At 35.8% G+C, this 14,457-nt stretch overlaps 1 protein-coding gene across 1 annotated transcript in view; it reads right to left on the bottom strand.

The window, feature by feature from the left end:
- The window catches only part of WWC2 (WW and C2 domain containing 2), a gene marked incomplete in the record, with an annotated part of 111,009 nt that overhangs the window by 73,952 nt on the left and 22,600 nt on the right, over positions 1-14,457 (bottom strand). Inside the window, 1 exon segment of the mRNA XM_072406109.1 lies at positions 10,323-10,432. Coding sequence (XP_072262210.1) covers positions 10,323-10,432 — 110 coding nt within the window.

Here is a 14,457-nt window from a genome sequence, read left to right as displayed (position 1 = left end):
TTTTTTTTTTTTTTTTACAGCAGACATATTTTCAATAACTATTATTACATGAGTGTTGTTGCATTTTCTTTCTTGTTTTTTTTATTTTTCGGCTTTGTCTAAATAGTTTTGATTTGTTCTCATCATGATAGTCTCTGTTCTCATGTTTTTTTACTCTTTCTGCTTTGCTTATAATCCCCCAAAAATATATTTGGATACAAAAGCAGCAATCACAGACCGTGTCCACATAATGTGCACCAGCATGGCTGCTTATAGTTTCCACTAGGAGCACATGTGACAGAGTGACAAACACAACAGAACAACTCTTGAGCCCATATAACAGGAACTACCTGAAAAAAAAAAGATCTTCAGAAATGATTACCTGGTTTTCTTTAAACAAAAGACACAGACTTAAAACGTTTGAGAGCAAGCTTATGTAATAAAATGAGCCTAAAGAACAATGTGATAAACTCTGAAAAGGATGTCCTACAGCAGAAAAGGCCATGTCAAATTCTACTCCTGTTAAAAGTCAAATGAGAACACAGGATCATCATAACTGTATGACTAAGGACTAGAGAAATGTTGCTTGGTACTACACATCCTAAATGTCTCAAACGTATCCACACTTACGCAGTGGCTACCAACCTACTTAACAATGGTGACTAGGTTTGCATGATTGCGGCAGGGCTACTTGTACAACACATGTGTGTTAGATTTTGTGTATGAATTGTCATGGTAGTTATTGTAATAGCTCTGCTATGGTAACAGCCATAGGACGGAGAAGAGACAAACTGACAAAGCTGACATTTCTCACAAAAGGCATGTGTGACAACATTTTGTTTGACAGGGTCATAATAAAAAAAACTTACTTACAGTACATACTTTCTTATGTGAAAAAAAATGGAATTTTATTTGTTCTTGCACAGTTTAGTGAGGTAAAACAAACAGACCATCACAATGTGCAGGCCTTACTAGCAAAACATAAACTTGATTAACAGGTTTCTAGGAATCCACAGCTACCAAAAGTATTTCTGCTGCTGAAAAGTCAATATTTTCAAGTTTCTGTGGCTTTGCATCTCTTAGGAATGTCCACTCCACTGTTTACTTAGAATAGTTCTCTGCTTTATCTTGCCTCCCATGACAGGATGGTGACTTACTTACAAATAGATACAATTAACAAGTGCCAATTTATATTGTATACAACAACCTCTGCTTTCAGGATGCCAGGTGGTTTATGGGGAGGTTTTGCTGTTAACCAGGGGCATGTTGGTGCCCGATACACCATCAATAACATATTACAAGCATATATGAGCATGGCATTGTATCAGCCTCCTATAGAAATGTCAGTTTCATTCCTTCACTGTATAAAGCCAAAACAATATGGCAGCATGCTTCAACTGGAATGATTTTATTAGAAGCTGGCTTCCACCTAGAAAGCAGTTTTGAAATTAAGGTTATAGTGTATTTTGATATTATCATTAGGTGTCTCATGTACATTCAATTCGATATTTTACCTTGAGGGACACATTCTACCCTCTTTATTCTTGTGGGGGGGGGGTTGTTCTGGTACAGCATACAACTATTTCTACATTATTTTAGTCACGTAACTAAGAAATATAGCATATTTCTATGTAGTAGTCTTCTATTTAGAAAGCAGATGAAGATCTGAGTTGATTTTCACATGTAAAGCTGTATAACCCTTGGCTGTGGTGAAAGAAGTCATCACAGCAACAAATAATACCTCTACAGACAGTTAAGTCTGATGTTTGAATCAGACAAATTAAGCCTTAAAGCAAACCTTGTCTGCTGTGCTGTCTCTTCAACTAATCCAAAGTACTTGGGAATCCTTTGTCACATATTTACAACAAAACCTAAAATATTATCATATATAAAATAACTTTAAACTCCAAAAAATCTTAAGAAAAACTCTCTGATTTTATGGCTTAGCAAAAATTAGTTCAATAAATACTTTCACTTGTTTAGGGTTAGCCCTTCCTGATTGCTGACTGAGTAAATACCTTACAGTTACCCCATATGGTCGACTCATGCAATATGACCAGCTTGCACCTCCTGCACATTTCATGCATGTCCTAGGCACATGTATTTGCAACCTTGATCAATAATTTCAGTTGTTAACCACCAATAATAGCACACAGGAAGGGAGACAATCACAGTACAGACACCATAGTTAGATTAACACAGGCTTCAAAAAAAAAAAAAAAGGAAACATTACATTGTTACAGAAATGTAAATGTATGTTTATGTGTTATCATATGGGGCACCATTTCCTCCTGTGTTCTTAATACTAGGCAAACAGCAAAGATTTCATAAAATCACTATAATGCACAAAACGCCTTTAAATAAGTGGCTTAAAATACACTAAAACAATATCTACCATTGTGAGTAGTGATGACAATGTGCCACTTTGTCATGTCAGTTTCAGATTATGTTATAAAACATTTATTTTAAAAATGAGATTCTGTGTACTAATAAAGAGAGACTGTTTTGACTTATTGCTACACTGGTATTTTGTCAATATGAATTATTTTTAAAACAATACTGAATGTTAAGGATTGTACTAATTACTAAAAACAAAAATACAGCATACAGAGTTGCTAAATGTCATAAATAGATTACACTTTGGGATATCTGACCTGATGCTCTCCACAAACACTGCTGTCTCCCATAGGAAATAATTAGGGTTTCTCTACAGAATAAAGAGTTTTCCCACATGGAAGTCAATAATTCATTCAACAAAACTAGGATATAAGTCATCTGCCCTGTGTAAACTCAGGCATTTCTGTAACCTACACAGTTCTTTCCTTTCTGGATGAACAATGGAGTGGGGGGGTTGGTTATAAACATCTATGGATGGGCAGTTTTTAGGACTTACAGCAAGTGTGTGCATATTATCTTTATTTTAGTCAAAACTAAAGTATAAAAAAAATACAAAAATTGATAATAAAATAAACATATAAATAAAATGGACCTACAACCATTAGATTTCCTTTTAATGGATGTTTTTCTTGTCCAAAATGGAATAAGCACTTTTTCAAGTTCATTTTAAAGACATGCCAGGTGGACAAGGGACATTCTTTGTTGTTCTGTTTTTATCAACAACGAAGTGTCAAACAACAAAGCAAACATCTCTAACAATTGCTATTCAATCAGTGCAGTCTCGGCAGAGCCCATCCCCTAGCCTCCAAATGAAAAGTATGCCAGAAATGCCAATGAAATGAGGACCAACCAGCTTTCATCTTCTCAGTTACAGACAGATTGTCTTTTGAGTTGTAACAAAGATTCCAAATAATGAGTTTTGCTGAAGCCAAAAGATGCAAATTCACATGTATAATCCAATATTTTTTACAAATTTAGAATATTCTACATGGGACTTTAAAAACTTACAATAAAGCCTTTCTTTCTCAACCATTTTAAATAGGGAAACCGTTAAAATTCAGGTCTTAGGAAGCCCCTGCTAAAAATCGCCCGATTTAAAAAAACTCTCCATGGCTGGAGAGGATACAATTTTATCAGTGAAGCTGGGTGATCCAACAAACCTAAAATGAAATCTGGTCCAGGATTAAAAAAACATTTGCTTACAAATAGCAAATGACTGTTAGGAAATCCATTCCAGGTTTTCTTGTTCACCGAAGTTCATTGATGAAAGTGTATCTTCTCCAGCCTTGGAGAGCTTTAATACATCAGGCTCATTGCTCTCTTTAATCCACAGCTCACATTATATTAGGGTGGCAGTCAGTAGGAAGAATGACTCCTACATTGATGGCCACTGGGAAAAATGCCACCATTACAAATAGCCAAAAAGATCATTGATGTCATTTGGGAGGAAACCTTGTTTAGTAACACTACAATAAAATATGTTTATGAAAAAAATGGCTTTCTATAATAGGTTGCTTTCCAGAAATGAATGGAAAGTAAAAATTACAATAAGCAAGTAGTGACTCAACCAAAAAGAAAAGGACTCTGCAAGGTAAACATGCTGCCTTTTTAAAGTGCAAGAACTAAAAATGTTCCTGCAGACTATTTTTAGTTCTTTATTAGGAAGTGTTGATGTCAAAATCAATATTGGGAGCTAGAATGGACAATCAAATCCTAATGAGAGCTCCCATGTGTCTTGTTCACTCAACCCCCCTACAATTAGAAAAGCAGAATATCATACATGAGAACCGTACATATGTTCCCCCTGTATTGAGACTTACAAAAAAAAATCTGATGGGTCAGTTTGGGCAAAATTGGCACCTGCTCTCATGCTGTCTACTAAGGCTATGTACACACATGCAATAATTGTCGTTGGAAAGGATCTTTCACGATCCTTTCCAATGACTAACGATTGCATGATGCATGAACAAGCCCTGTACATACAGCACAGTTCTGCTCTATGGAGGGGGGAGGGGAAGAACGGCGGAGTGGCACCCCATTGCACTCTCTCCCCTTCACTTCCATTAGGATCCTTCGTGGATCCGCCACGACCGTTGTTTGGACGATAGACGACGCAAGATTGTCATTGTACACACGCAAGATTGTCATCTGATATCGGCCCTGAGCTAGTCAAAGTCTTGCCCAGCAGTTTTTACAGTCAGTCACACTGACTCTGCTATAAAACATAAGAGTGTAACTAATAATGATGCAGACTTTTCTCTGGTTGTATAATGTTTGAGAGCAAGGGATGAAAACTGTTCTGCAAGGTAAACAGTCAAAAGTTCAAAGAAAGTGTTTTGATAAGACTCTGGGAGCTTAGCAGAGCACATATCTACAACACATCATATGTCAAGTTATCTGCAATATGCAGAATGCACTAAATCATCCTATGATAAAGATGTCACATACCTTGCAGGAGACCACATTCCACAGATTGGAGACGGATGAAAAATTCCATCTATGTTAGATTTTTTATATATATTAGCAATATTTCCACACCAACTCCCAACATTTGTTTAAACCTAACTCCTGACAAAACTGTTTTGGTTTTGTATTAAGTGGATAAAGTCTGTCATGTCCTTTTCTGTAAATGTGAAGGGTGTCAGACATGCAAAGAAAGGAGGAGGAAAGCTGCCCAAAGTGGGGTCTAAGAGAAAAAGAGCACTTTCAGTACAGAAGGAGGGAATTAGAAAAGAACCTTTACCATGTTTTGGTTGCCTTTCCCGTCACTATTGGGGAGATTTCACTTCCCATACTAGTACATACTAATAAAAATTGAACAGGGAGACACAGTTAAAAATCATTATCTAGCCAATTTTTTATTTTAGATTTTATTGTGTGTTTATTGTGGGCATTCCCCATTTGTGTTGTAATGCTGTTCTAACATGCATGAAATATATAAAATGTGACGAGAACACAGATGTGAAACTGTTCTATGCTTTCCCTTTGCTACCCAAACTAATAAAGTTTTGACTGGAGACCAACAAATTAAAACAAACACCACCAATTCAAAAAAGCTGATCTTGAACAGTATAAAGCTTTATAAAAGGTACAGAACCAACTAAGGAGGTGGCTAAACAGAGCTCACGCATTTGCTAAACCAATATTTGTTGACAGTGACAACTGAACTGTTCTTATTTGTAGTATAATATATAACAAAAGAAAATTCTGCTAGAAAATTGCTTACGATACCTCCCCACTTTTCATGACCTAAAGCCAATTACACATGTCAGTGGCCAGCCACTCCCCTAGAATATGACTGGTACTGAGCAGACCTAGATATATGAATGACGTTATTCTCCACCTTCCAGCAGGGTGGATACGCCAGCTCGTTATATTAAGTTTTGCAGAGATAAGACACTAAATGTAAGTGATATACAGCATCCAAAGTTGGAGTAGTATATGTTACCTTCAGGGCAAATGTATTCAAGGACCAGGCAATGTATAAACATTGCAAGAAAACCTTGGGCATTACAATGTCGGGTCAATGTGATAATGAGACCCAACCTGTGGTAACAACCTTACAACAATAACAAACACCAAACATGCAGACTGATATTGTAGTGTGGTGGTCACTGGGAAGAATTTTTCTTACATTGCCACTCTTGAAGAATGTTTGGGAAAGTTGCAACCCTTACAGATAGACAAAAAGATCATTATCTATTAAACTGACCTGAGAGATCCAAACTGCTCATTACTCAAGGAACATCTGGAGGAACTCTGATTGGAAAACACTGATTTAAAGACCCTGATTTATGAAAGCTCTCCAAGGCTGGAGAGAATACACTTTCAGAAGTGAAGCTGGGTGATCCAGCAAACCTGGAATGGATCTGGTCCAGGATTAAAACCATTTGGTAGCAAATAGCAAAGGATTTTAAGAAATGCATTCCATATTTTCTGGATCACCCAGCTTCACTCCTGAAAGTGTATTTTTTCCAGCCTTGGAGAGCCTTAAAAAAATCAGGCCCAATGTCACAAGCCCGGTTTAAGCAAGAAAAAGCAGCACTTAGCGAGCTACATTTTATTACTTAGAATTGTAGGCCAGTTGACCCTGTATAGGTTTCCTGTATAAAGTATGCTTTCAGTCGAGCAAGTATCCTTCCCAGCAAGGTAGTTTACAAATTTACTTAGAAACCTTCTGCTATCAGACATCATAGACTTTAACCCACCATCCAAAGGGGGTTTGTGGACTACTTATAATGTTGTTGTTTTATAGAGAGAATATTAAAGAAGAGGAAAGTGCCACCTGCTAGGGAAACAAGGGATGAGATAAGTACACAAACTAACATTTAGTAGTTCTCTGGTTTACCTGGAATAAGGCTTTAAACTATTTGAGATTTCAGGAATATGTTCAACAACATATTTGATTAGAAGTGTATGTATATAAAGTCTGTGGGAGCTAGGAAGAAGATAACTAAATGTGTTATTTTCTGGCAGCCTAGGCAAAAATAAGCATTTAACTTTTGCAGTGTTGAGTGAGCCCTACTTTAAGGGTAGTTTTAATATTCCCTAAGAAATCAGCTTTACATTTTTCATTAAAGAAATTAACAAATCATTCAAGTTCAAAATTAAGAATATTTCTTTCAGATTGCTTTGTGTTGTGTTTATATATAAATATTTTCCAAACATGGTCAAAAAGATTAGGAAAATTCAGCTTTTGCAAATCACATACATGTTGCACTAGCTTGAAACTGAACCAATCAAGTTTTATGAAATATTTATGTAAGTATGTAATATACATTTTTTGTATCTCATTGCCCACCTTGATTCTTTACCATAAGCAATCTGTGAATCTACATTTTACATTTACATAGTTTTAAATTTTCCTGCCTGGATGTAAAGTTTCTTAAAAGTAAACTTATTATTAATTGTGTTAGTTTGTGTACTTATCTCATTCTTTGCTTCCCTAACAGGTGGATGGTCTAATAACACATGCATAGCACTTCTAGTACAAGCCTTTGTATGTTGCAGTAATGTGTGGTACAATAGGTAGGTGTGCATTACATTACCATTCATTCTGAATAGCACACCAACACACAAACACAAAGAAAAATTAAGTTACTGTATCATATATTACCCTTCAACATGAATAGGGGAATATTCTGTGCTGGCTAATAAGCTGCATTGCCACAAATATTGTAAAGTTGCAGTATTTTGTATGATGAGATGAACAGACTGCCTTACTCATAAACAAAATAGGCTCTCTTAACAATCTGAACGATTGTATCGTTACAGCATGTACAGAATTGTGCACAATATGATCGTTCAAAATAATCGGGAATAATCGTTGATCGTTCGTTTTCAAATGATAATTATTCCACGTGTGTACCTAGCTTACACTGCCAACTTGATGGCCATATCATTAAGCAATAGCTTTTTTTCAAGTCCAATAAATGTCAGCAAGAAATTCAGTAAAAACTTTATATAGTTCATGAAAGTTTACAGCCCACCCCAGCTTTCGAGTCCAAGCTACACAGCCAGGAGTCCTGCATATTATGAAACACATCAAACATCTTCATACATATGCATGAGGAGACACTTATTTTCAAAGATTTTAATGTCTCCTACTTAACAGCTTTGTACTATTTGTGTTTTTTTGCAAAAGATCAATTTTGACATTCTGGGCACATGTTAAAATTTATAATGTGCACTTATGAAACAAAATGGAATTAAAAAAAAAAAAAGTAAGGTTACAGTAGGGTAAAATGCAAATTCATTAGTTTCTATTTTTTGTGATTACAGCAGCAATTCAAGTTGGCCCTTAACAGAGCCAATTATACAAGCATATAAATGTATGCAAGCTAAAAAAACAGATTTGATTTCTTGGTATACCTATAAAAAAAAAAAAAGAATATTTTAAGGTGTGACCTTCATAACTTCATATGCAAATACACTGCAATCCATGCTAATTAGCAGGTTTTACATAGGAATGGTAAAACATTCACAAATCTACCATTTAAATTAAACTGTGTAGGGACATTTTAAGCCTCGTTGAGGGACAGTTAGTGACATGAATTTGTAAAGCATTGGGTAATTTATCAGTGCTAAATAAATACAAGATAATACCTTCAAAAGCAGAAAAAATAAATTATATCTTTTCCTCAACCGCCTAATTGAATGTGGTTTCAAATAGAATGTGTATAATATTTTTTTATAACTAAATATTAATATTTTGTAATCTCATGTTATGTCAAGATGTAGCGCTTTAGGATCCTTAAAACATATTTTCCAGGCAATCTGGAATGCTGAAAAAGAATGTTTATAGAGCTAAATGGCCAAAGCTGAAAGTTACACACACACACCTGAAATAATCTTTTATTTTATCTGAGAGTTGAGGATATGCTGCAGGCAAATTTGAAGGGGATGACAATATTGGACCATACCTGTGTAAAGTAAGTTGGAATGGCGTAATAGCAATAGATATAAAAAAGAAAAGAATAGAAAGGACCCTAAACAATATAGTGTGATATTAAACTACACTTTAAAAGACTATCAATTGTTAATATTACTTTTGCAGTTCTGCACTTTTCTTTGCCCATCAGACAACGTTGTCACATTGTATATAACCATTGAACCGTTGATTGATTTCAGATGACAACCCTGGTGGCCACAAAAGTATTGAGATCTCACTCCTAGAGATAATGCTGCACACACCATGAATATCAAATATTTTTAAATAACTTAATTATTCTAAATGATTACAAAACATTTCTGGCATTTTTGACCCAACAAGTGGCCCTTATTGTAGAGAATAATGAAATTTGTAAAGGGTGGAGAAAGTAAAACGTGAAATGTTCCAATAATCGTATTCTACACATATTACACACTTTTATAGTATGTATATACTTTAGCATCTATATAGTTTCTTCATAACAGTACTGACCCTCACAATGGGTCTAATTCATGTCCTCAATAGAATCAATAAAATATTTAAACATAAGTTAAAAACATGAACTAACGAATGGAAAATACAGATTTGTATATAGAATACATTGTAATGCATAGTTCACTTGCTCCTATTTCAGCAAATCACGTCACTATGCCTTATGGGAAAAACTTGTGTCCAAGCTGCCTGATAGGTCATTATATCCAAAGTCTAATTAGCAAAAGCACAGCCATGATGATACTGTAATACAGCATATGTACACACTTGCCAGAAAAGGAGATTAGCCTGACCAGCTGTTTCATAGCCCTTTGTTGCAACTACTAATAAGTAACTAATTTGATCTATTTTAAAAATACAATACAGTTCTGCAGTTAATTAACCATCTAAGTTGTTTGCTTTGCATATTCAATTTATAGGATGGCAGTACAGTGACAAAGGGGAATTTGTTTTATAATTGTTGGGAACATTTACATCATACCAACCCCTCTGTGCTGTTTGCACAATAGACTGATTAAGTAGGGCTGTGAATTAAAGTGGGTAATATTCTGAGATGCCTGACATGGAGAGCGGATAATAAGAGAGGATGATACAACTCAAGCTGCTTCTCTAACCTCCAGCATCTGTCATTGTGATACTTGAGGTCGCTCTGTAATCTCACCAATTAGACGGGGTTGTACAGACACATACACATATATTTGAGGCAAAAAAAGTGACCAGCAATGGTAACATAATACTTTTTATATTTTTTTGGGTTACAGATTTACCCTCATAATAAATCAATCATTTATTAAGTCCACTAAAAATGTCCCTTTTCCTATACCTTTTTACTATAAAAGATGTACCTAGAAGTCCTACACCAAAGAGACAAAAAATATTTGACACAAAACAGAAAATAAAAATGAAAAATAGCTTGCCCCACATGCTGGTTTTTATAACAACCACATGATACTGTTACACCCCTGGGAAACTTTATGGATGTTTACACACAAATCAATACATAGAACCAATGGGAACCACTTACGATTAATATGATTGATAAAGTAGACTCCAATTTGTGGATCATAGGCAGTTTCCCATCCCCAAGGCAGCTCATTCCCAACACAGTCGGCAAACGATAAAGGTTTAGTTAACCTGCAACAAGGCAAAATGTTCTGTTTAGTGATGTTACAAAGCATTACTCAGTATGAAATACACTGGCAAGTACAATGAATAATAGGAAATACAGAGATGAATGACAAAAAAAAACATGTATCACTATGTTAGCACTGCAAGCCACTATTTAAATCAATACTGGTATTAAATCTAAGTACCTGGCTGTTTGCCTTCCTCTCCTAGACCTCCTTTTTAACCTTTCACAGTAACATTTACTTTTATTGGCAAGGATTCCTTGTTTGCCTTTATTCTAATTTTATGAAACAGGATAATGCTGTACATACGATTATATTTTATTTTATATTTGAGGCTAATGGTTTTCTTCTCCCGTTTTATTGTAAATCCACAACTGGCACATAAAATATTAGGAAAAGGAATAAATTATACATAAATTATTTACAGAACACCAACATGTACATAAAATCAAGCAGATGTAATTTGCTCAATAAATCTTTATGAAGGATTGCAACTGTCAGGTGGGAAAAACAGGCTCATTCTTTTTTGCAATTCTTTTTGCAGAGGAGTGCTTGGAATACAGAAAGCTTTGTGATGGAACACCTGTCAGAGCTGTCTAAAATCACAGAAATAATGAGTTCACAAGGAATGCTAAATGTTAATAACATACTGAGAAATTGTTTTCAGAAAGGACCTGACAAGTTCAAGATGCTGCTCTAGATACTCACCTAACTTGGCTTTCAAAGGGGGATCCCTGGTCCATAAAAAAGCCATACTGAATGCTGGGCAATAAAAGCAATTGCAGGATTTATTTGCACCTCAGCACACCTTTATCATATCTGCCCTATTCAATCATAGTTCTGTAGTTGCCAGCATTATAAATAATATTATATAGGTAATAAGATTGAAAGAAGAATCATTTCTTGTTAAGAGTAAGGTCCTACAAACTCTTGAGTTATGGTCTAGAACAGGGTTGTCCAATCTTTTTTTCCAGGGGGCCAAACTGCATATTTTCCAAGGGCCAAAGCACCTATACCTAGGTTGCACCCAACAGCAGAAGGGGCATAGTTCAACTGAATGAGAGCCTTCTTGATGTATACACTGCACACAGTATTTGTGATAACAAAATGCTTCCAAGTATGTAAAAGTAACAGAGCCTGGTGCACATGGTAAAGTGAGCAAGAGTAAAACTTATGTACAAGATTGTGTGACATACAGCATTCAGGTGTTAGGAGTGTGTAATGCAAAGAGTGTAGGGCTATGTACGTGAAATAATTGTCATTGGAAAGGATCTTTCACGATCCTTTCCAACGACTAACGACTGCACAATGCATGAATGAGTGCGGTACATGCAGCACCGTTCTGCTTTATGAAAAGGGGGGGGGGGCGAAGAAGCGGCACCCCGCTGCGGTGTTTCCCCCTTTACTTGCATTGCGAGAGCTGTACACACGCAAGATTCTCGTCCAATATCGTGCCTGAGTCGATTATGGGACGAGAACTATTGCACGTGTGTACCTAGCACAAGGGTCAGGTGTGTGTAGGGTACAGATATGTACAGAAATGTACAGCCCAGCAAACGTGTAAAAGTTCAGGAGTATTTACCATACAATGTACAAGTGTCAAAAGTATTACAGAAATTACGCAGTGCAAAAGTGGGTTGGCTATGGTCGTTGAATGCCGGCTAGGCATTCAGACAATGGTAAAATTGTCTAGTTACACACAACATACCTGTGACTAAGACAAAATATTAAATCAAATGGCACTAAATGTATAGAGTTTAGTGGAATTTGCTAATGTCCTATATCAGCTGAATTATTTTTTTTGGCATATGTATTCAGCATCGTATACCAACTGTAGCTGTACTCTGAAGTCAGAGTCTCTCCTGAGTCCACTAAAATTCCAATTTTTAATGTGTGCCCTAGGCCTGGTTGCTAGATGTTCTAACACTTACCAAAATGGCTACACATTTTAACTATACCAGGTCAACCAGGTTGCAGAATTAAAGTACAACTCAAGCAAAAATATTGTATTCTGGTTACTGTATGGGGTATAAACCTGTTACAACAACAGTATTTAATACATTAAAAAAAATTTAATTTTACAAGCCCCTATTTCTTCCCAACTTTAAATTCAGATCAAGCTGTCACGCAGAAATGACAGTTTCAAAACAAATATTGTTTTATCACAAACCATGTACACTGTCAGGGGTAATACCAGAGAATAAAATCATTCAAAATGCTGAATATGAGCTTCTAATTTTGACTTAAATACACATCAACTGATATATCCATAAGGACACTCAGATATAATATACCCTCTGGCCATATATCTTTTTGTGGGTGAAAAATTGGGCTAGCCCTTTCTTTTGTTCAACCAGAAATCTAATGTTCTAAAGGAAGAATTGCAGATTGTCCCAACAAGTAAACTTTCAGAGACCTAATTAATGGACTAGAGATATTAAAAATCATTGTGTACAAGATAAATGGACACTTGAAAAAAAGGACTTGTGAGAAAACAGGTTGACAGTCTTGTTAGGTTGTGCTATAGCTGCCATAACTATAGTAGATTAATGATTAATTCCAAAGTATAGCAGGACTGAGATGCTCAGATAAATAAATAAATGGAGTGGTCTGGTCTCAGTGTGTTTCACTTAATTGCAGGAAACACCTTTACTCAGGCAATGAAATGGTTGGAATTTCTGGCACGCTGTCAAGACACAAAGGTCATTACACAACTTTTAAATAATCTGACCTATGAACCTTCAAGAAGTTAGAGTATGACACATATTTCAGATGTTCATATAGTAGCCATCAAACCTAGAAAAACCCCTGCACATTATTAAAATGAACCTATTAAAATGAACCTTTCACACATTTTTTTTAGAACTGTCCCATTGCCTCAGCACAATGCGCCTTTCTGATTCCTTACCTAGGCAATAGTATGACATAACCCTATCACGCCTGAGCTCCATTGAATATCACATCACAAATTTCAAAAAGCTGCAATACTATAAGTGCGAGAGTATTGCAAGGTTTTGCACCTGCATAGTAAAAGTGCAAAATATTGTTTTACACTTTAGTACATAGGGCCCTGAAGGGTGTTTGACGTTCTATCCTGGGTGGCTGTGTGTATATGGGGTGTACATCACTCTCTCTAGGTGAGGCCTAAAAGGAGGGATGGTGCTGCACAGAAAAAAATAATATTCAACTATACAAGAAGGATTGGTGGACAAGAAATAGGACATTTTAGGTTAATATTAGGTAAAGAAAATACCACACATTCCATATAGAAGTGAATTAACAGAACCTCAAGAAAGTTGCCTCATGCATTGTCATGAACTTGGTTGTTCATATCAGCATACTTTGTCAGATAGTTCACCCTGCACACACCAAATGAACGATACTGGGAAGGGTAAAGAATAATACACACGTTCACTGTGCAATGAAAGGGAAGTTACAAGCAAGCATGTTTCACAGAAACCTTTTGCAAGTGCAGACACAGTAAAACCATACAGATGAACGAGCAGATAATCATTTATTCTTTACATTTCTATTACCGGTATATATAAGTACCCTTTAATTTAAAGAGACTCAACCTAAAACTTTGCTGTCTTATAAATAAAGAAGCAACTAATGATATTGAGCATATCTTTGGAGAAGTATCTGTACATGATATTCCACACAGTATTGGGTATCTATCCCCATTGTTGATATCTTAGGTATTGGTGAACACATTCAATTTAGGTTTAGCTTCAACGGCATAATAACAAATCAAGGCAACCTACCGACAACAGCTTTTCTCAAAGCCATAAAACAATAGAAACTGTTGCTGGTAAGTTTAATTTAACAATTTGGCGGAGAGTAGTTGCAATTGCCTCTTGATTAGAAAGAACACTAAGGGGCTTGGATCTGCACCCCCCACACAATGCACTGCTCATGAACTAAAAAATAGAAAATTAAAACCTATAGGAGTCTCCTTGAAGGGCTCATTCCTTTCAGTGCAGTACAGCACCTGTTCATTCAATTGCTGCAAAAGCTGCAGAATACAAT

Source organism: Pyxicephalus adspersus, chromosome 3, assembly GCF_032062135.1.
Source record: "Pyxicephalus adspersus chromosome 3, UCB_Pads_2.0, whole genome shotgun sequence".
In the NCBI taxonomy this organism is placed as follows: Eukaryota; Metazoa; Chordata; class Amphibia; order Anura; family Pyxicephalidae; genus Pyxicephalus; species Pyxicephalus adspersus.
Note: the sequence above shows the minus strand (reverse complement) of the source record. Positions and strands in the feature narration are given on the sequence as shown.